Source organism: Ictidomys tridecemlineatus, chromosome 7 (assembly GCF_052094955.1).
Source record: "Ictidomys tridecemlineatus isolate mIctTri1 chromosome 7, mIctTri1.hap1, whole genome shotgun sequence".
In the NCBI taxonomy this organism is placed as follows: domain Eukaryota; kingdom Metazoa; phylum Chordata; class Mammalia; order Rodentia; family Sciuridae; genus Ictidomys; species Ictidomys tridecemlineatus.
In genome coordinates this window covers 140,138,608-140,163,039 of record NC_135483.1, presented here as the reverse complement: position 1 = coordinate 140,163,039, position 24,432 = coordinate 140,138,608, and the positions used below count along the sequence as shown (strand labels likewise).

The window sequence follows — 24,432 nt, the reverse complement described above, 5'->3', positions numbered from 1 at the left end:
CATCATTTATATTGCTTTCCTGTTTGACAATCAGATCAGTGATAATAAGATTGGGACTGTCAAAAAGATCCCTGAGCTTAGTGGCTAGGTTGATTTAAGTCATAGGTAACCTGCAGGAAAAAGTATGATCTTGGAATACCAGGGTACAATACAAAATTACCCTTGGCACAAATAGATTTATAGATGAAAATGAGAAATTATTTTAATGGAGTATGTCCATTATTTCCTTATTTTGGGGAATTGGCATAATACATAAAAAAGTAATATGTAATGGGGCAGACTTATAATTTCCTGTTACTTTTATTAGCTCCATCTAAAGTGACCATAAGTTCTCCTTGGTTCAGGGAGGCTTGGTTTATCCCTATTATTAGGCAAAATGATTATTGTCTCCTTTCATTCTTAAAACTATCCGAGTTTGGGCAATAAATCATATGATCATTCCAGCTCTAGCCAGAGGCAGAGAGACACTTAAGACTTTCCAGCAGGGACTGGGCATGTAGCATGCAAGGTCTGGGTTAAATCCCTAGCACCACCAGAATGAAACAAATCAAAACAAAAAACTTTCCAGCAGAAATTGAAACAGGAAACTACTGGATTAGGAATCTAGCTGGTAGCACAGACCAAGACAAACTCTGCAAATATAACATTTGGGATGTTACAGTAGGCGTGGCAGTGGGTCCAGTGTACTCTACAAGTACACACTAGGCTGTCAGCAGTCTTTAAGCAGATATTGTGTAACAGCTGAATATATATATTAGTCTTAGAAGAACACTAATATTTATATATATTATATATATATATTAGTTTTAGATGGACACAATAACATTATTTTATTTATTTTTGGGTGCTAACGATCAAATCCAGTGCCTCATACATACAAGGCAAGCTAAAAACCCCAGACCACAGGTGAGTTTTCAGAGAAAAGGTTGGAGCTGGGAAATAATTTAATTAATTGGCTTTGTTCCTTATAGTAGAAAGAGGAGACAAATTGCACACAGGAAAATCAAGTGTTAGAATGGCTTTCAACTATTATTTTTCACATTTTGATCATTCTTGTTGACCTTACAGATAAAGCTTGAAAAGCTATTTATTTGGAGCTTGTCCTTATTTATTTAATAGTTCTCATCGGCTACACATGACAGTAGAAAGTAAGTTCTTCTATTCATTGTACATAAATGGAACAGAATTTTTCACTTCTCTGGTTGTGCATGAAGTAGTCACAGCATTCATGCAATCATACATGTACCTAGGGTAATGATATCCATCTCATTCCACTGACTTTCCTACCCCTTTGCCTCCTCCCCGCTTCCATTTGCCCCATCCAAAGTTCCTCCACCCCCGCCCCCCATATGGATTAGTATCCACTTATCGGAGAAAACATTCAGTCACTGTTTTTTTGAAATTGGCTTATTTTGCTTAGCATGATATTCTCCAACTCCACCCATTTACCTGCAAATGCCATAATTTTATTCTCTTTTAATGCTGAGTGACATCCCATTGTGTATATTTACCACATATTCTTTATCCATTTGTCTACTGAAGGGCTTCCACAGTTTAGCAATTGTGAATTGTGCTGCTATAAACATTGAAGTGGCTTTTTCACTGAGGTATACTGTTTTTAAGTGTTTAGGGTATAGATCAAGGAGTGGGATAGCTGACTCAAATGATGGTTTGGAGCTTGGCCTTTTCAAAGATATAAAAGGGTGTTCAGAATAGGATTCAGAAATGATTGTCTACTTGAGCACACGCCCTTCTAAGATAAATAAAAAATAATTAATTCATCGACTTTTTAAAAAATATATTTATTTATTTTTATGTGATGCTGAGAATCTAACCCAGGGCCTCACACCTGCGAAGCAAATGCTCTACCACTGAGCTACAGCCCCAGCCCCTAAGCCATAGAATGTTTATTGGTAAAACAACTGGTAAAGAATTTATTTTCCTTTGTAGATTTCATTTGAGAGACTTCTTTATGGATACATATTACTCGGGCAGGTAGTGTTCCGAATGAATATTTTCACTGATCTATCTTTATAAATTTAGCTAAATGAGTTTTAACACTTCCCTAGCGATCCAAGTTTTCAAAGCATGTTGAACTCAAGTGAGTTCAAAGTAGTGACTGAGATCACAGGAAGTAATAACTGACTTTTCTACTTTAGATATTATTTTATTTAGTATATGAAACTGCTGGAATGAGATAAGACTGGAGAGGCTCGTAACATGCTCAGAGCTCCTCAAAGTATGTTTTAAATCCTGGGAAGAAAATAATTTGAAGCTGTTAAGATTCTTGCCTTCTGGATCTGGCTTATGAAATTTTACCTGTCTCCTATAAATATGTACAAGAGCTGAAAAGATAAAAAGTGTTGGAAATGCATGGAGATATAAAGTGAAAAATATCAACAGAAGGAAAATCAACTACACTTGAAAAACAGTTTTATTAAAATTAGTTAGCAAACTCTTGGAAGCTCAAGAACTAGAAACACAGGAAAGGAGCAGACAGCATGAAGCCTCACACTAGGAAGACAGGGACAGCAACATGCATTCCCTGATCCTACCCAAGCTAGAAAACACAATTTGAAAGATAGAGATGTCTAGGGAGATATGGTGGAACAGTTGTGCTGTCCAGATGCAGGGGTCATCTGGACACGCAAGTGAATATTTTGGCAAAACAAAGGAGTAGAAAGAAGAACAGTAGGGCATAGGCAGTAACCATCCACGCTTATCAGCTCTTTTGAGACAATTCTTTTATTTTAATTAAGAAACTTTTTTTCTTTTTTTTCCTTCTTCTTTTGGTGTTCTTGCTGTGATGATGATTGGTTTGTGGATACACACACATGTACATACATATTTGTTTCTTTTTTCTCATTTTTATGATATTTATTTTTCCTTGTCTTTTGAGGATTGAAGTTTTTGGTTTATTTTTGTTTTGTATTGGTTCATTTCTTTCCTTTCTTCTCCTGCTACAGTCAAATTCTCTTGTATTTTCTCCTATTACTTAGTTTTATTTTTAAAATTTTTTTTTCTTCTTTATAACTATCACTTATTACATACATATCTTTTGCTATATACATATTTGCTATATACATATTTTCAATATTCTTAACATGGTCTTTTGAAGAGAAGAAGTTCTAAATCTTGATAAAATTTAATATATCATTTTATTTATTTATCTTTTTAACAGATCATTCTTCTGGTATTATATCTAAGAACATTTTGTTTAAAGTAGTAGTTCTCAACTGAGAGTGATTTTGCATCTAAGGGAGCATTAGGCAAGTCTGGGATATTTCTGGTTGTCCTAATTGTGATACTACTGGTATCTAGTGGATAGAGAATTGAGGGTCCTGTTAAACATCCTACAATATACAAGATAGCCTCCTACCACAAAGAATTAGACAAACCCCAAATGCCATTAGTGCCAGAGTTGAAATACTATGGTCTGATGCAAAAATCACAAAGACTTTCTCCTATGTTTTCTCTTGTAGATTTTGTTGTTTTATCACTATGATCCAATTTTTAATTTTTTTATGTTACAAGTTTGAATCAGAGTTCTTTTTTTTTGCATACAGATGTACAACGCATAGGGAATAATATTCAGTTTTTCACCATTAAGTATGATATTACCTGTACGTAATATGGATGAGAAAGTCAACAAAGAGTTAAAAATATTGAAAAATAATGAATTAGAAATCTTGGAAATCAAAGACACAACAAATCAAATAAAACTGTTCAGTTAAGGCTGGGGTTGTAGCTCAGCGCTAGAGCACTTTCCTAGCCATGTGTGAGGCACTGGGTTGGATCCTCAACACCACATATAAATAAACAAACAAACAAACAAACAAATAAATAAATATTTTAAAAAACTGTTCAGTTAAAAGTCTCTTTAAGGGTCTGGGGGTTATGGATCTGTGGTAGAGCACTTGCCTAGTATGTGTGAGGCACTGGGTTTGATCCTCAGCAATACATATAAATAAATGAATAAAATAAAGGTGCATCAACATCTAAAAAATTATTTAAAAAAAAAGGCTCTCTGGTAAAGTACACCATGCTGAAGACAGAATATCAGAGCTTGAAAACAAAGTAGCCAAGCCTGACATTCAAATAGTATTAAAGAAAATAAAATATATGACCAGACTATTCAAGAACTCTGGGATAACATTAAGAGATCAAATTTAAGAATAATTAAAATTGAAGAGCACTGGGAGATTCAGGTGAATAACATGGAAACCTCTTTGGGAAAACACTAACAATAATTTCCAATCCCTGAGAATGAAATGGACATTCAAATACAGGAACAATTTAGAACCCCAAATAAACAAGATAAAAAAAAATAAACTTTGCATGACACAATTAAAATACTTAACATATGGAACAAGGATAGTCTTAAAAGCCTCAAGTGAAAAATGTTAGGTCACATTAGAAGCAAGCCAATCAGAAATACTTCTGATTTATCAGCAAAAATTAAAAATTCAGGAGGCCTGGAACAAAGTATTCCAAGTCCTGAAAGAAAATAATCATCCACCAAGATTGCAATAGCCAGCAAAGCTACCCTTCAGGATAAAGGAAGAAATAAAAACTTTACAAATAAGCAGAAACTAAAAGAATTCATGATTGCTAAGCTAGTGTTACAGAAAATACTTAAAATACTTCACACAGAAGAAATAAAAAACAAACCTCAGAGATCACAAATGGACAAGTCCAATTTGAAGAGTAGTTAAGCAAATGAAAAACAGGACTTAAACATTTGAAATAAATCAAAATGGCAAGAATTCATAAATCTCTTTGTACAATAACATAGAATGTAAATGGTCCCAACTTTCCAATTAAAAGACATAGGCTAACAGGATGAACTTAAAAAAAAAAAAAAAAAAGAACCAACTAAATGTTCTTTGCAAAAGACATACCTTACAGGCAAAACCAGCACATTACAGGCTGAAAGTAAAATGGAGCCTGAAAACAAGCAGATGTAGCTACTCTCATACATGACAAACAGACTTAAAACCAAAATTAATCAGAACCCCAAATAAACAAGATCAAAAAATAAACTTTAATCAGAAGAGACAAAGAAGTTCCCTGATAAAGGGAACAATCTAACAAGAAGATATGATAGTATATATGTATGCCCCAAATGTTGGTATGCTTAATTACATAAAACAGACACTAATTGAATTAAAGACTCAGATAAGACACTACTACAATAAAACTGGGTGATTTTAATACACCTCTCTCACAAATAAATCAGTCATCCAGACATAAACTCAGTAAAGACTCTTTGGACTTAAAAAATATTATAAATCAAATGAACTTAATAGACATCTATAAAATATTACATTCAACAACAAAAGCTGAATATAATTCTTCTTAGCAGTTCATGAAACCATATTTTAGGCTACAAAGCAACTGTTATCAAACACAAAAAAATTATATAATTCCTTGAGCCTTTGGGATCAAAAGGGAATGAAATTAGAGATTAACACCAAAAACTCTACAGGAACTATATAAACACATGGAGATTGAAAAACTTTTAAACGATGAATTGGTATTAGAAGAAATCAGGGGAAAAATTTAAAAATTCTTAGAATCAAATGAGAATAGTTACACAACATACCAATACCTCTGGGTCAGTATGAAGGTAGTCTGAAGAGAAAAGTTTGTAGTTATGAGTGCCTACATAGGAAAAAAGAATGATCTCAAATAAACTGCCTAACAATGCAGCTCAGGTTCCTTGAAAAACAAGAAACAATCCCAAAACCAGCAGAATGAAGGAAGAAATTAAGATCAGAGCCCAAAATCAATAAGATTGAGAAAAAAATTTACAAAGGATCAATGGAATGAAGTTCATTCTTTGAAAAGATAAACAAGATTGGTAAATTCTTTTTTCTAAAATTTTGTTTTATAGTTGTAGATGGACAGAATGCCTTTATTTTGTTTATTTTTATGTGGTGCTAAGAATTGAACCCAGTGCCTCACACCTTAGGCTGTGCTCTGCTACTGAGCTACAGCGCCAGCCTCAAGATTGGTAAATTCTTACTCAAACTAACCAAAAGAAAGAAGATCCAAATTAATAAAATTAGAGATAAAAAGGTAAAAATCCTTAGGTACTGTTTTGAAAACATATAATAAAAAATTTGAAAACCTAGAAGAAATGGATACATTTCTAGATATAAACAACTTGCCAAAATTGTATCAAGAGGACATAGGAAACCAGAACAGATCAATAACTGCAAATGAGATAGAAACAGTAATGAAAAGTTTTCCAACAAGGAAAAGCCCAGAACCAGTATTTCTTATTTTAAGAAATGTTTGTTCATGAATTCTACTAAATGAACAAACATTTCTTAAAATAAGAAATACTAATGGCCAACAAATATATGAAAAAATGCTCAACACAATTATCAATTAGGGAAATGCAAATCAACACTACACTGAGATTTCATCTCACTCCAGTTAGAATAGCAAACATCAAGAATATAAATAATAGGGCTGGGGTTGTGGCTCAGTGGCAGAGAGCTTGCCTCTCACATGTGAGGCACTGGGTTTGAATCCTCAGCACCACATAAAAATAAATAAACAAAATAAAGATATTGTGTCCGAGTATAACTAAAAAATATTTTAAAAAAGAATATAAATAATAAATGCTGGAGAGGATATGGAGAAAAAGGAACAATTTTACATTCTTGGTAGGATTACAAATTAGTACAACCACCATGGAAACTGGTACAGAGGATTCTCAAAAGACTAGAAATGAAACTACCATATGAACTGCTATATCCCTCCTCCATATTAACTCTAAAGAATTAAAGTCTGGGAGCTGGGGTTGTGGCTCAGTGGTAGAGTGCCCACCTAGCATACAGGAGGCACTGGGTTCAATCCTCAGCCCATATAAATGTAAAATAAAGATATTGTGTCCACCTAAAACTTAAAAGAATTAAAGTCTGCATACATGCACATGATATAGTGATACATGCATACCCATGTTTATAGCAGCACGATTTACAATAGCCAAATTCTGGAACCAGCCTAGGTATCAATGGGTGAACAGATAAAGAAAATGTGATATACATGTATATATACAACAGCATTTTATTCAGTCATAAGGAAAAATAAAATTATGTCATTTGCAGGAAAATGGATGAAACTTGAGAACATTAAGTGAAGTAAGCCAAACTGTTTTTTTCTCATGTGGAAGCTAAAGAAGAAAAGTTGGGGAGGGAATTAATAAAAATTGAAAGGAAATCAGCTGAATAGAGGAAAGGAACCAGGGGGAGGAGGTGGGAGGGAAAGGGGAAACACTACAGAATTTGATATTGGCCAAATTATATTGCTATTTGTGTGTATGTACAAATAGGTAACATCAAATCCCATCATTAGGTAGAATTACAATGTACCAATAAAAATATGGAAAAAATGAACTAAGAATACATGTAATACAGATGAATCTCAAAATAACCACACTGAAAGAAAGAAGACAGAAAGAGCACTTATTGTATAATCCATTTACATACAATTATAGAAAATGCAAATTCATCTCAAGTGACAGAAACAGATGAGAGGTTGCCTTGGGAAAAGGGATGAGAAGGGCTCAAGAGAAGGATTAAAAAGGAGTATGAGGAAAGTTTTTGGAGTGACAGGTATGGTCATTATCTTAATTGTGATGATAGTTTCATGAGTATACAAATGACAAAATTTACCAAATTATATACTTTAAATATGTCCAGTTTATTGTATGTCAATTTTATCTCAATAACTCTGTTATGAAAATCTAAAAATCTGATAATTCTAAATTATAATTTGATTTTATTTGCTGACATTTGCTGGATTTATTGCTTTTCAAAATTGGCTATTTTAATTGAGAAAATAAATTAGTATTTATCCAAGATTTTTTCAAAAGTCAAATTCAGTGTTGCCTCTAATAAAGAATCATAATGGGGGTAAGGGTATAGCTTAGTGGTACTGCATATGCCTTAGAATGCATGAGGCCCTAGGTCAATCCTTAGTACCAGGGGGGAAAAAAGACACCAACCAAGAAGTTAAATAGAATTATCAGACAAGTTTTTCAAGCTTTTGCTGGTTTGAAACCTCCCTTTCATTGCTATTATCTGTTAATCTCATGGGATTCTACAAGCGATCCTAGTACCCTGTGTGTGGTATTTTTTAGTGGGTCTATAGAAGAGGCAGAGATTCCCAGTCTCCCAGATAGGGTTTAAGTGACTATGAGGAAAGGGACTGAATCTGTATTCTTTTTAAAAAAAATCTATTTATTTTTTATTTGTATATGATAGCGGAATGCATTACAATTCTTATTACACATATACAGCACAATTTTTCCTATCTCTGGTTGTATACAAAGTATATTCACACCATTAGTGTCTTCATACCTGTACTTTGGATAATAATGATCATCACATTCCACCTTCACTAATAATCCCATGCCCCCTCCCTTCCCCTCCAACCCCTCTACCCTCTCTAGAGTTCGTCTATTCCTCCCATGCTCCCTCTCCCTATCCCACTATGAATCAACCTCCTTATATCAAAGAAAACATTCGGCATTTGGGTTTTGGGGATTGGCTAACTTCACTTGGCATTATGTTCTCTAACTCCATGCCATGATTTTATTCTCTTTCATTGCTGAGTAATATTCCATTGTGTATATGTGCCACATTTTTTTTTATCCATTCATCTATTGAAGGGCATCTAGGTTGGCTCCACAGTTTAGCTATTGTGAATTGTGCTGCGATAAACATTGATGTGGCTGTGTCCCTGTAGTATGCTATTTTTAAGTCCTTTGGGTATAGACCAAGGAGAGGGATAGCTGGGTCATGAATCTGTACTCTTTGGAACAAATTTTAGGGAACTCAAATTGATAATCAGAAAGAGTAAAAGAAAAAAATGAAAGTTTCTAAATTTTTTTAACAGTTCTAAAACATGAATATAATATTTAGTATCACAGCATATGTAGCCTACAGTTAGTGGGAAAGGCATAAAACTTATTTAATACACTTTCATATTAGAGAAAAATTCACCTGATTATATTCCATGTTTGATAAAGAATAATTCAAGCTGAGTTGTGGGCTATCTTTTTTAAAAATATTCTTTTTAAAATATATGTTTAGTTGTTGATGGACATTTATTTATTTATTTATTTATATGCAGTGCTGTAAATTGAACTCAGAGCCTCACACATATTAGGCAGGCACTCTACCACTGAGCTAACAGCCCCTTTGAAAAAGGTTTAGGTTATACATTTGCAACCTGAGTTGTGAGTTAACTTAACAATTATCACAAAGAATGTTTTCAGCAGTTCCTCAAGGTGAGGGTGCAGTGTGAAAAGAATAAAGACCTCAAATATCATTCATAAGAAGACTGTTAAAAACAAGTAGAGGGCTGGGGATGTGGCTCAAGCGGTAGCGTGCTCGCCTGGCATGCGTGCGGCCCGGGTTCGATCTTCACCACCACATACCAACAAAGATGTTGTGTCCGCCGAGAACTAAAAAATAAATATTAAAAATTCTCTCTCTCTCTCTCTCCTCTATCACTCTCTCTTTAAAAAAAAAAAACAAGTAGAAACAATCTATCAATTAGAAGTGATAACACGTCCATCATAAATGTTAAGAAAGGCTATCAACCATGAATGTTAAGTAAAATATAGAGTAACTGGAAGTCTTCTACAGTGTTTGAGGTAAGTGAAATGGTATCCTCCTTTGGAAAAAGGTCTGGCCATTTCTTATTAAACATACACCTACCAGAGGACACAAAAATTCTATCCCAAGAAATGTATCCAAGAGAAATAAAGACATTCACAAAAAAATGTGTACAAGAATGTCTAAAGCAGTTTTATTTATAATAGTAAAATCAAACAAACAAAAGCAGAAATAGTGCAGGGATCTATCAACAAGAAGATAGAAAATTGTGACATATTCATACAAAATATTACTCAGCAATTGAAATATACAACAACATAAATAAATCTCAAAAGCATTATGATGGGTGAAATGAAGTTTTAGGACAGGAAAATCTAATCCAGGATACAGAAGAATCAGAAAAGAGTCACGCGTGAGGGATGGAGATGGCTTGGGAAGAGATAGTAGGAAACTTTTTGGGATGATTGCAATGGTTTCAATTTTGAAAAAGGTTTAGGTTACACATTTGCAAAAAACTGAGGAAATTTATACTGAAAAATTGTGCATTTTATTGCATTAAATTTTAAATTTAAAAATAAATACTAAATAATCATAAACATGCTAATATATTGGGGGCAGTATGCTGACATCTGCAATTTATTTTGACATGTGCTGAATAGTAAGCTGGACAGGTAAATAGTAAAACCAGTTTAATAAAATGTCAAATCCATGTGGTTAGTGTTTGGTTATTCACTATAAAATTCTTTCACCTTTACAGTATATTCAAAATTTTCATAATAAAATGATGGGGAAAGGTCCTTAGTTGATTTTATGTTTCTCTTATATATCCTTTGCTTGAAGTAAAGTTTCTTTCCGTAAAACATAGATTCTATTGAAGCACAGGGACCAAACATTAGCTTCTGAATTTTTTTAAGGATTCTAAAAGGTAGATGATACATGTATAAACATGGTTAAGGAAAAGAAGAAACATATTCCTGGGGCTGGGGTTGTGGTTCAGTGGTAGAGCGCTTGCCTAGCACATGAGAGGCACTGGGTTTGATCCACAGCACCGTATAAAAATAAATTCATAAAATAAAGTTATTGTATCTGTCCATAACTAAAAATAAAAAAGAAACATATTATTGAAAATAATGTTTATTGTCACTACAATTAGTATCACTGAGTATTAAAATGAGTATCATTTTTAAACATCTTCTACTACTGAAAGAAGAACCATCTTTTCTGTCAAATGATGGACTTATTGACTGTGTCTTATCCAAAATTTAGATCTTTAATCATCCTTTAAAACACACAAGCTGGGCTTGGTGGCACATGCCTGTAATTCCAGAGACTCGGGAGGCTGAGGCAGGAGGACTGAAATTTCAAGACCAGCCTCAGCAACTGAGCAAGGCCCTAAGCAACTTAGTGAGACAGTCTCAAAATAAAAAATGTACTGGGGATGTAGCTCAGTGGTAAAAGTACCTCTGGGTTCAATCCTCAGTACTTAAAAAAAAAAACACTAAACACTTTCCTTCATACCTATTATAATTCTAAGTATGTTATACCACATATAGGCTAAAATAACATCCACTGCCTTTTGAGAGTGTTGGAGAAAACTGGCATAAGTTTATAAAAAAAAATCAACATGTGTTTCCCATCTCTGCATTTATTAATTACAGGAACTTGAGCAAATTAACTTATATAAGCTTCACTTTCTTCTCTCATATGTATAAAAGGGAAAGATGATAGCTTATACCTCATATGATTATTTTGAATATCAAGTGAGACAACCATTTTACATGTGTCTTAATGACTGGTATACAGGAAATAATAAAATTAAGTTTCTGTTATTAAAAATAAGTGTGCATAAGACACAAAACATTCAATTGGTAGAAGAATGTTGAGTGCCTTAATTTGTTTAAATAGAATATTATCTTCTCTTCATTTGTCTGTTCAAACAATAACTGATAGGATTTGTTTTGTCTTCTCCCAGAGTTGAAAGAAATAATGTAGAAAGTCAAACAATAATAAGCTTGCTGCATTGATAGTGTGAAAATACAGAAACTTAGATCAAGGAGTGAAATGCAGAAATGTATCTCTTTTCAGTTTAATGTCTGTACTTGCTGAAAAGCAACCTACTTCACTGGGTCTTGTATTAAACACTCAGAAATTTTACCCATAATGTTTTGTACCTGTCACTAGCACTTATTAAGTATGTTGGCACATAGTTAGAGTCACATAGCCAGTGGAGAGGTAGGGTCAAGGTGGGACAGGAAGATGTTAAGTATCATGCCCCATCACCCACAAACTGAATAGCAAAGTCTGCTGTCTGACAGGTGGCAGAATGAGAAGGTGCACGACATTAGATAGTACTGTCTCTTGTTATTTGTGCTATTTAATTTTCCCACATTCTTTGCTATCTTCAGTATCTTTTGGCATCTTTTCTTTTGCAGTGCTGAGGATTGAACTCAGCACTCTTGCACCTGCTGTGTACACTTTACTGTTGAGCTACAACCCCAGACATCTGGCATTGTTTATCAATCATCTAGTTTACATTCTCATATATTGTTAAATTGGCTGAAACTAAGTACTTGCAGCTTATCCTTTTAGTTGGGACTTAGCTCTCCTGTTTGTTACATTGTCCATAATTCCCTACTGTCTTTCACACTGGATGTATTTCCTGCCTAGCCTGTATGGCATTTGGCCTAGTCTAGTCAGATTTCAATGGTAATGATACATTACAAATTTCTTAGTGGTCTATTCCTATCTAGACTAGAAGGATCCTACTCCTAACCCTGCCAGGCACTGCAGGTATTTCTCAAATGCCTTTCTGATTAGATGAGTTCCTCTCTATCGTTTTCTTAAAAGTCAGCGATGAATTAAAAGAGGAAAAACCCAATAACTACCTTAAAAACAACAAAACTCTGCCAGAACTGAAGTCTAAAGACAACCTTGTTCTCTAGAAATGAAGAGCAAACACTGCTGATACACAGCACTGCACTTGCTTTGAAGCTCACATATCATTGTTTTCTTTCTTTTCTCTGCTATTGTGCTTCTCTTACCAGACTTGTTTTTCAGGATGTACATTTACTATGCAGGATTGCTTAGATATAGCTAGTGTCTAACTGAAAATTTGCGGCAAGATCTAGCACACTATAACTATTTAATTGCTTTGTAATCATAATAATATCTTTAAAATCTCTGAAAGCTTAAGAGATATTAAACAGTATTTATTAAATATGCACAAAATAGATTTTTCAATTAGCAGATAATAAATATTATAATTTAACATGAAGATAATTTTATCATCTTGCTTGTGAGGTAATCACTTCTACTTTCCCAGATGGTTATTATACAGAGGATCAGATTCAGAAAAAATTATTTTTAGCTCACATATAAATATTTCAGCTTATTTTATAATGTCAGTACAGGTTAAGTATCCCTAATCTGAAAAATCCAAAGTCCAAAATCTGAAACGTTTTGATTACTAACATGATGCCACAAATGGAAAATTTTAACACCTGACTTCATGTGAAAAACACAGTCAAAATGTAGGCACACAAGGTCTGGGGTACAGCTCAGTTGTAGAGTGCTTGCCTTGCATATATGAGGCCCTGAGTTCAATCCCCAGCACCACCAAAAAAAAAAAAAAAAAAGTATAGGCACACTAGAAATATTGTATAAAATGACCTTCAGGGTATGTGAATAAGGTATATATGAAACATAAAAGCATTTCATATTTAGACTTGGGTCTCATTGCCAAGACCTCATTATGTACATGCAAATATTCTCAAATTGGAAAAAAATAGAATTCTAAAACACTTTTAGTTCCAAGCATCAGATAAGGGATATTCAACTTATAGTTTTTCTTATTTATTTATTTTTTCCTTTTACATAAAGGACAGTTTTAGGTTTATTTCCTTTAAATTTACTGACCCTGCTACCAATTCCTTAACTTTTGGAACAGCTAACACTTTGTTAGTCCTATGATCATAATCTGAAATCTATTTCCAAACTTTCAAGGGCAGAATGGAATAGATTTCACATCATTCTTAATATGGGATTGAGCCAAAACTGAAGGATTTTAATGTAAATCATTCAAGCTAAAATTCCACATTTTAATTTTAAGCTTGAATCAGCAATGATTTTTTTTAAACAAATGTTTCCTCCTCCTTCTTTTTTTAAACTAGTTATTTTTCTGAGGCTGAACCAAAGAAATATGCTAAACATATGGATTGCAATAACTGCATTTCTCAGACAGGAAGTATAAAGAAACATTTCCTCCCTATATAAAGGCTTAGCTGCCTTTTTTTAATAGTATGAAGAATGATTATTGGAGTTTAAGTATCATATTTAGACTTGTTCTTAAAAATGAGGGGAAAAATACTCCTTTCATAACTAAGATAGACAAAATTTTCTCTGGCTAATTGGGCAATTTTCACATTAGGAAGAACTTCCTCTGGGACCTTATCAACTCTTCTCCAAGGAATTCAATTGGTGCAGGTCAGAGTACCTTTATTTTCTTGCATAGGTATGAAAATATTGCCTCAACAAAATGGTTAGACTCACTAAATAAATAGAATGGTGAAATGAGAGCATCCTTAGAAACACTGAGTTAAAAAGGCTACATATCAGAAAAAATTTCATTCAAGTTTGCTTGGAATCTTTTATATTAGTCTATAATACAGGCACAAATACTCAATAGGACATTAAGCCAAAAGAATAAAACCATGGAAGAAAGGTAATTTGGGAGTTAGAGTTAATCCTTGATACGGTATACAAATCCAAAACCTATATACATATATATGATTTAAAAAAACACTCTAATGTCAACATTTTGGCTCAAAACTATGTTTTCACATTCTACATCTCATTTCTCATCCTCAAGCAAAATTTGGTACAGAGTAGACAGAATTTTTTCTGAATCTATAATTTGTATCTATTTTTGTCTCTTTCCTACCCTTACCAATCACAATTCTATTCTGTCCTTTAAGAACCGGGTTAGACATCTCTACATCAGTGACACTCTCCACACCAACTGGAATTAACCTGTCCTTTCTGCTTTCAGCATTTTATATTTGCATTAGCACGTAGCTAAAAGTCCAAAAAACTAGACTTGTTGGGACAACATTTTAAAAAATTCACAAACCTTTTCATAAAATGAAGTTCTCAGCACCTTCTATGGTAAGAGCTTTAGTCATCTAAAGTCAACTCAACACTTTTTTTGGAAAATACTGCAGAATGTGCCATGCAAATAATAAAAGGAGGATTGGAACACAGTTGCTGGGTTGTTTGGCTAAAAGTTTCATAAGTTATAATTATTTCACTCCTTTTAACAACTTTTGTTTAGGATTTCTTCTTCTTCTGCAGGGTCACATACCATCTGGTAAACATAGCAGCTGAAGACCCTGTTTGGTTTCTGTTCTATGTGTAGCACCAAGTCTCTGTCAAAGTAGACTTCATGGCTATATGTCTGTAATAAAAACAGTCATATGAAATCTCATTTTCACAGAACCATATTCATTATTGTGTCACTTGGGATCATTAAATATACAATGAATATACAAAACATTTATTTTTAATTGTTTGTGGATATAAAGATTACTAGTGAAAAAAACCACTGTATAAAATATAGAGAATGAAAAGAATTCTGAACTTAGGAGTCTAAATATCAAGATTCTATAGTGAAACACTGCTAATATCTATTTTACTGTGTGATGGGGTACAAGCTGTGGTGCCTCTCAAGTTTTCCTTTGATAAAACAAGTCCTGGATAGAATGTCTGGTGTTCCTTTTAACTTTTATATTCTATAATAGTTGGAAGAGGAGACAAATGTTTCTAAGAGTGCCTGGAAATCCAACTTGCTTAGAGATGGTCCAGAATAACTGGGACTAATTATCTTATACTTTGCATTTAACAAAGACATAATTGGGAGAAAAATCATACTATGGTAAGGAAGAAAGTCTCAGGAAAACATGAGAGCTTTCTTTTTAAGGCCTTCACTAAGGGAAGCATCCCTGAGTGCTGGGGAAGCTTAAGAAAGCTCATTTTGTTTCATGTATTGGACAATGACTTCTTTCATGTGGTCACCAGTATAGACGAGTCTGGACAAGTAAAACGTAACACCTTTTCCAGTAAATGGCACCCATAAAGAAAACTCATAATTTTGTGTCCCATCATTTCTACTTACCACATCCCATGACTCCACTAGTGGAATGCTTTTAAGTAAAGTTCCATATTCATTACAGTGGAAATCCAGGTGAGCTTTTCCTTCAGCATCTATTTGTGTAACAGCTACCACAGAAAGCAAATCCAACTCATCTTCATAATCCACAATTTTGAAAGTCTTGGGGATAGATGGGTAAGGCAATGAAAAGAGGGTTCAAATCTAGTTATTCAGTTAGGAGTATTACTACATTTATAGTTTAACTCTTCTATTACTTACAAACATATGGCCAAAGGAAAAGTGAATAGGTGAAAAAGTAGAAATGTGTCTATTCATATGCCTAGTAAAACATCAGCCTCAGACTTTGAAGACTTAGCAATATCCTAAAGATTTTGACAAATGGATCCAAGTTTATATATATATATCTCAGAGTAAAAATGGAATCTCTACAATGACAGCAAACCAGACCTCTCCAAATTCAAAAGTAGTCAACTGCTGCCTTTGATGTGTGTTCATAGGTTTCTGGTCTAAATATAAGAAGCTCAGATTTGAAACCTGAAGACTGCTCTCTGAGCTCTAAAAGTTCTCATTCTGGAAAACAGTCATTTCAAGGACTGATAACCTATCATGCACTATTTATGACTCTTATTTGCCATCCATTTTTTTTTTATGATTCCATTTTTTTGGTCTTCATTTATTTTTATGTCGTGTTGGGGATCGAACCCAGGGCCTTGCCTTTGCTAGGCGAGTGCTCTACCAATGAGCCACAACTCCAGCCCCCTTTTGGTTCTTTTATTTTTTTTTTTAATTTTTTTTTTTTTTTTGAGAGAGAGAGAGAGAGAGAGAGAGAGAGAGAGAGAGAGAGAGAGAGAGAGAGAGAATTTTTAAAAAATATTTTTTAGTTCTCGGCAGACACAACATCTTTGTTGGTATGTGGTGCTGAGGATCGAACCCGGGCCGCACGCATGCCAGGCGAGCGCGCTACCACTTGAGCCACATCCCCAGCCCCCTTTTGGTTCTTTTAAAAATCATTTTTGGTTCCCTAAAGAAAGAAAAATGGCTATCTATACTTGAGAGGAAATATTAGGAACTGAAATCCAACCTACAGAACAGGACTGGGTCAAGAAGGCTTAGTCATGGTAAAAAGAGAAACAAAAACAAAAACAAAACAAACAAAAAAAATCAGAACTCTGCCTGTAGGGAGAAAACCTGGGGAGGCAGATCAGTGCATGGCCAGCCAACGATGGACCAGATGCCTGTTATCAACCTTTAGGAAGGCACAAAAGTTTCTCTTAATCACTAACTACTAATTCATCCTTCACTTATGCTTGGTCAAACTGGTTTTTAACCCCTTTGTATTTTCTGTCTTTACCACTTTATGACAAAAATTTATAGATTTGTTATCTATGATTCCTTTATATTTACTTTTTTTCCTTATTACCATGGTCAACTTTCAAAATGTAACTTATTACCTATTAGTGATTTTATAGATTTTAGCCAGAATCCCTTTCAATTTTTCATTTAAAGGCTAAAAGATTTTGCTTCATAACCTCATGAAACAGAGCATCTCTCTATTTATTGTCACTCTTTGCCCCTTACTTCTGCTACTATTTGGCAATTTGACTAAATCTTTCTTGAATATACTTTTATATATGGTGTAGGAAGCTTTTTGCTTCCTTCTTAATAGATTTCTGTGATCCAAAAGAATATAATATTTTGTTTTTTGACAGAACACCATATCCTGGGCTACATCTAACCTATTTAAGAAGATTTTAAAAAACTGTCCTTAGAAGGTTACTCTGTTTCCACCTTGATATGCTCATACAAACAATACAGTTATAAGGTTTAAGTGGATTTAGTATTATGCAATAATTTTATATTTAAGGCTTTTATAATACTTTCAATGTCTCTAAAGGAAAGAGATAAAAATATATTAGGTGATTGGTGATGCCAAGTTGAGGGCAAAGGCTGAAAGGACTTGTCATACCCTCACACCTACTTCCTCTGGCCCATGAATATTAACAACCTATCCATATCTAGTAAGTAAAAAAATAAGGTAAAGGTCATAAAGGCATGCTGATATAATCTTGAGAATTTTCTATTAAGAGATTTTCTTAGAAAATATATCAACAACAAAAAAAACAATGAGTTAATCATGTTTTCAAATTATTTTGGTCCTATGAACTTTCATACAAAATATTATGAATAATTCCAATAAAAAAGAGGATAATGGGGCTGTACACTATAATTGTACATAATTCTACCATTTGGCCTAGAGAAAATCCCTAGCCCTAATCTCTAGCTCACTACCCACACAAATACAATCTAAAAGCAATAATTTGAAACATATAGTGTAAGTACACACTGGTATGCTTTGTTATCTTAGGCTAAAGTAATACCTCTTGTTCTGGGTCATCATCCAGAAGGTTAAAACTTTTTTTGACCACCCGTCCAGAAGCAGTAACAGTGACTAAATTTTCATTCTATCACATGGAGAGAAATAAAAAGATACAACAAATTCTGTTACATGCAGTAAAAGGCAAAATTGTATTAACAAATGGGTAAAACTAACCAGCCCTTCTTTAACATCAACAATTCTTTCCTAACTGAGAAAATTCTGAATCAGATTTCTAATCCTTCAGTTAGTAAAAGTATTTTATTGTGGTAAAGGCTTTAAGTGGATAAAATCCCAGAATAGGCAAAAGTTACTTAATTAAAAGGTTATAGGTTTGCTGCTTAATCCATCTTTTATACTTTTGACTTAACAGTTTAAAAAATAGTAAATAAAAAATAGATTTGCTTTTAGAAATTTCCCTCCTCATCATTTTCTTTATGTTCTTGATTTATACACTAAGGAAAAGTACCAAAGGAAAAGTACCATCTGGAGTTCAAGTATGGGATATAAATTTAGAGATTTACCATATCTTCCTAATCCTAAATTTGCACAAGTAATTGGACCCAAAGGTTGAAATTCATTAAAAACTTAAAAGAGAAATGCAGAAGAATAAGCAAAAGATAAACTCAATACAATCAACCAACTCTTTTCAAATCTATTAAGTACCTGGGTCTAAGACCCATGTAGACAACATGAATAAACTTATAGGGTTGTGCTATTATTTTCAGGCATACTCAAGGCAAACATATATGTATATTATATATACTCTTACAAAGAAAGACAATTATATACAAAGGATTTGAAAGTATTCTGACTTACTTTGTTCTCCCTGTTGGCCAAAATGACAAAATCCTCAGAGATCTGATGCTGAGAGCTATTATTTTCTATTTCATTTAGCTTTAAAACTCTGAAAAAGAAAAATACAAATCTAAGAACTCAAAAACCATCAAAGTGCCAAAGCTGAATTACTTAAATGAAACCCAACAAATGAAAATTAATTAATCTGCAATATTCATGTCTGATCATTAAACTCTTTCCAACTTAAAGAGTTTATTAAATAGGAAACAGCAACTGTTAAAACAGGTACTAGGCATAAAGTAGGCATGAAACAGCTTGCTCAGGCCTAAACATCTTATAAACTGGCTTAATTAAATTTAATCTATAGAACCTCATTTCTCACCTGCAACAGGTCTTTAATATCTCAGTTTTAAGGATGGCATTACAATATATATTTCCTTTTTTTTGGGAGCTGAGGACTGAACCCAGGGCCTTGTGCATGTGAGGCAAGCGCTCTACCAACTGAGCTATATCCCTAGCTCCTATATTTCCATTTTTATTTCTGAAGATAGAATGAGATATCTATGAATAATATTTAGAGTTAACTATAAAGCAGACTAGCAACTAAATCTGAACTAAGTTTTTATGATAGAGTAATAGTTAAAAACTGCAGCTGACAATATGTTTTTCTTTGGATTGAAGATTTAGCTTTTCTGAGTTCAAATGACCTCATGGATCAGCTTATTCAGGAAGAGAAAATAATTTGCTCACTACCCACACAAATACGATCAGATCATCAATAAGCTTCAAAAGCACAATGTTCTCAAATGCTCAAAGTCTCAAGTGCATGTAAAGAGCACAGTTGGGAGAAGCAGGTACTGTGCCCAGGGATAGCTACATGCCTCAGAGTTTCCAGAAACAAACAAACAAAAATCAGATAATATTTTAAATTACTTGATTAGTTATCTGAATTAGTGACAATATAAAAGTATCTATCGTTTAAAACCTGGCAAAAGGACACATAGTCTTTGTGGGCCTTATTTTCTTAAAACTAATTATGATTGATAACAAACATTAAAAGGATGGGTGATAATAAACATCAAAGTAAGGTTTATTGAAGCTGAATCACAGTTTAAAATGTTTTGTAAAAGTTAATAAACTTATTTTGTTAAATCCTTTCATCCTCCCAAGAAGAGATGAAGAGAGGTAGACTGATTATTATGAAGCATAAAGAAGAAAAAAGGCAGACACTGTTCTTATTTAACAAATACTTACTGAGTATCTGTTCTGTGTCAAGCACTGTGCTCAGCACTGGGGTTGCTGGTATCAACAAAACAGACCTTCTCCTTTCATTATGGAGAATTAATTAAAATTGTTCTATGTGCAAGATTACACAGTTTATGCAATGAAAATATGGTGGGTGAGTAAATCTAACAAGGGTATCAGGAAAGGTCTCTGTCAAAAAGTGACATGTGGGTTAGTCCAGAACAGAAAACAGACTCCAATCCAAGAAAATAGGTCCTCAGCTGTCTAAAAAACACAGCATGATTGAAGTTAACTGAGTGGGAAGAGGTCTTTCAGACCCTGTCAACTATATTGGTCTATATTCTAAGAGCAACAAGAAGCCACAAAATGGTTAAAACAGAATTCAGTTGCTTAGGTTTTTTTATACCTGTTCATGTTTCTGAAAATGATTCTCACTGCTGAGAAGAAAAAAATAAAGTGCAAGAATGGATTCTGCATGCCCTCTAAGTAGTCAAGGTTAGTGATGACAGCTGTCTGACCAAAATGATGAGTGGCCATGGTAGAAATAGGCATACTTAAAAAATATTTAGTAGTGAAATAGACTGTATTAACAGAAGATATGATGTGTGTGTGGGGAGAGAAGGGAGGAAAAAAGGAGAATGCATGTAGGGCAGGCCCAAGATGGCTATAATTAGGCTCCCTCACTAAGATTTTCAGTGGGCTATGTTTTTAGTATGTAGCCAAGGTCACAAACACTCTGATTCAGCAGATGTACTCAAGGTCATAAATATTTGCTTATAAGCATGCACCCACTTTTATAACCTATTGGCAATGTGCCTCCTTCATCTGGCCTGCATATTAAAAAAAAGGCCTATGGAAATGGCTTAGGGGGTTAAATGGAACTGGTTGGGATAAAATGAGGCTGAACAGGGGTTATTGCCACCAAACAAAGAAAATCTATCATCCCAACTGCATCTTGTATCCTCTTCCACCTGCCAGGATCCAGAATCTTCCTCCTAGGTCTTAGTGTCCACCCTGACAATGCACACATGTTTAAGTGTGTGCATGATGATGAAAGACAAGACAAGTGAGGTATCAGAAAGAATTCCAGATTTCTGGCATAAGCTTAGATGAGAAGTTTGAGTTAGGATATAAATGTTAGGGTTTTTGGTACATATATATGATATTTGAAGACAAGGGAATAAATAGAATCATGAAGAAAAAGAATGCCTACTCAGAAGAAAGCCCAAGTACTGAGGATATTCAACAATTAGAAAGTCTGGGTAGAGAAGAGCAAGCATATAAGATTACCAAAAAAGACATATAGGAGAAGGAAGAAAATATTCAGGAGAACTGAGGTGTCAGGAAAACCAAATGGAGAACACTTCAAGGGAGGACAAGTCAATTTATGGGAGATGTGTAAAAGCAAAAAACCTAAAACAAAAAACAACCCACTACCTTTCTTGTGTTAGGGCTGTCTTTCAGAATACCATTTCTTATTAATCCTAGAGAATTAGGATCTGGTAAGGGCAGCCAATCTGTAAGTCCCTTTCACTTATATATCATCAATCAAAGACTCTACTCAAATGTAAATATTTACAAATAGTAATGATGAAGTTAAAGAAATAAAGTTAGATTTCTAGATGCCAGTTTCTGAGGAAGTGCCCTACAATAAACTAATTATTTTCATAACTGGCTCAATAGTTAGCTGGTAAAAAATAAAGATGCCAATAAATGCTATCAAAAGCTGTTTTTAATTTAAAAGTGTTTCTGAAATTACTCACTTGATTTGATTTGGGCCAACATGTATTATTCTCCCAGAAGCATCAGGATGAAAATAAATCCAGTCTGATTCCAAAGAACAGCACTCCATTTCTTGGATCCCATTTTTTGCCTTAAGTTGGGGAGGGAGGAAATGACAAAGATTAAGAGTAAATCAAATAACTTTTCAAATCTAACACTAGTGATGTATCAAAAATTCCCAAGTATAGGGAAGAGACAACATTAACAGTTGAACTGGAGTGTAGGAGGGCTGCATTAGAACACCTAAACTTGAGAAATTGAGAACACTTGAATTCAGAAACTCCATAAATTTACTCTATACTATATACTTATTATACCTTACAAATAATAATACAAGTTATCATATCTCAAGCACGTACTCTGTGTTGGGAACTGCATTAGATACTTTATGGTCACTACTTAATTTGATCTTAATAACACTCAGACAAATATTAACTCTATTTTATGGCTAAAGGAACTGATACTCAAAGAGATAAATAATTTGTCCACTTTTGAACTTGCTATATAAAGGATCTGACGCCAAAGTCCATGAACTCTCCACTATATAACTGCCCTAATTATGCTCATGCAGTTCCATACAACTTCCTCCTTCCTTTCCCATCCCCAACTACCTGTCAATCAGAAGAGTGGGTAACATGCATATAAACACATAATCACACTAATGCCTCAGACACAGGTCACAATTTCCTTGGATAAATGAATGTTAAATTCTCAAATCTAGTGGGGTATAGTGGCATATGCCTACAGTTCCAGCTGAGGAGGAAGGATCATTTGAGCTTATGAGATTGAGAACAGCCTGAGCAATATAGAAAGACCCTGTCTCAAAAAACAAAAACCAAAACCAACTCTTTCATATCTGAGGAAATAATCTAATACTGCTTAGCAATTAAGGCTGGAAAAGAGATTTATTTCATTACAATATATTCATACATTAAATTGGAAAAAACCCTGTATGACACATGATCACATGTGTATGCAAATATTCTATCTTATACAGAGGAGCACTGGGAACTAATACTAACAAAGATATATAACTTTTTCAGCTTTATTCAAGTCATTTAATTTCTCAAATGTAAAATAAAATATCTCACACCTAATGGATTCTCATAAAAGCTTTGAAATATTAGAGTTCATAAATTCCATAGCATATATTGACTGGTTACTATATTTTAGATATTACAGTTGGCATTTGTACCTGATATGAATTAGACATCAAGATATTTATAGTCTAAGGTAGAAACAGAAACAAAAATAGAAAATAATAAAGCAGTACAGAAAATGAAATGATTGAGCATAAACAAGGATATCTGACCAGGAAATTATCAAGAAACCAATCCAGATGAACAGAATTTCAGGAGGAAAAACTTAAATTAAACCTTAAAGGACAAGCAGAAAACAGTGTGAAAGAAGAGACAGCACAGAACAAATGTACAGAAGAATTAATCCAGACTAGGTATGTACATAAATATGAGAATTTGCTAAAATTAAGTAGTATATAGGCACGAGGCTGAAAATATTAAGGCTTGGGCTATGATGTTAAGCACTCTGTATCATAATTCCCCAAATTCTGGAATTTAAAAACATTTTATATATCACATTAGTTTTATCACTCATTATTAAATGAGTTTCAGCCTTTCATTAATTTTTACAAGTATTCTAATTATTTCTAATGGGAATGGTGGTATTATTATATTTTATAAGAAAACTAATGCAATTATACATCTTGTTTGTCATCAGTTAAGATTAATATATCCGTGATGGTACTGGCTCCAGAAGCTCCATTGTTTAATATAAACTGTACATACTATATATATATTTCTTTAGAAGGCTATTCTCTTTATTATAATATCTAAATAGAATGTGCAAAAAATTCTCTTTATGTTAAATACTACTAGCAACTTCATTACCAGTTCCTGTCGTTTTTATTATTTACTCAAATGCTAGATTTAAAGCTCAGGGTAATAAAGAAAGCTATGAAACATTTTCTATAATCTTCTTTGGCTACTTAATGTGTTTTGGGATTATCCATTCTTCTGACTGAAAGGAAGGCAATATGCATATGAATCATAAAGGTAATGTCACAGCAATAAAACTGCCCAGCAAAAATAATAAAACTGGTATTACAGTATGAGAGTATGTGATAGGGATGTGGGATGCTTGGCATAAATGTTGAAGGCCACCATTAATATATGTATACACACAAATATATAAACAAACACATACATGTATATAAATGTGTGTGTGTAACACACACACACACACACACATATCGGACATGTATTATCTGTTCTTATATAAGAAGAACATGTGCTAAATGTCCAGAATGTGAATCATGCAGGGTTTCACTGGATATAAAAGTTAAATGAAAAAGAAGGGACAGGTCCCAGTGTCTGAAGGATATCCTGGCTAGGAGGTTAACAATCAAATGA

At 33.6% G+C, this 24,432-nt stretch overlaps 1 protein-coding gene across 13 annotated transcripts in view; it reads right to left on the bottom strand.

Annotated features, from left to right (window-relative positions):
* The window catches only part of Dcaf17 (DDB1 and CUL4 associated factor 17), a 74,060-nt gene that overhangs the window by 21,516 nt on the left and 28,112 nt on the right, over positions 1 to 24,432 (bottom strand). For 12 of the 13 annotated variants that reach the window (XR_013424139.1, XR_013424140.1, XM_078017591.1 and 9 more), the window contains 5 exons: positions 21,985 to 22,094; positions 18,998 to 19,085; positions 18,183 to 18,266; positions 15,808 to 15,963; positions 14,998 to 15,090 (listed from right to left, as the gene is read on the bottom strand). Coding sequence is in view for 10 of the 13 variants with exons in the window: in XM_078017591.1 (XP_077873717.1) it covers positions 14,998 to 15,090; positions 15,808 to 15,963; positions 18,183 to 18,266; positions 18,998 to 19,085; positions 21,985 to 22,094 (531 nt within the window). In the remaining 3 variants the exon portion in view is untranslated. Of the gene's footprint in view, positions 1 to 14,997; positions 15,091 to 15,807; positions 15,964 to 18,182; positions 18,267 to 18,997; positions 19,086 to 21,984; positions 22,095 to 24,432 lie in introns of those variants that run through there. The other variant, XR_013424142.1, reaches the window with a different exon arrangement.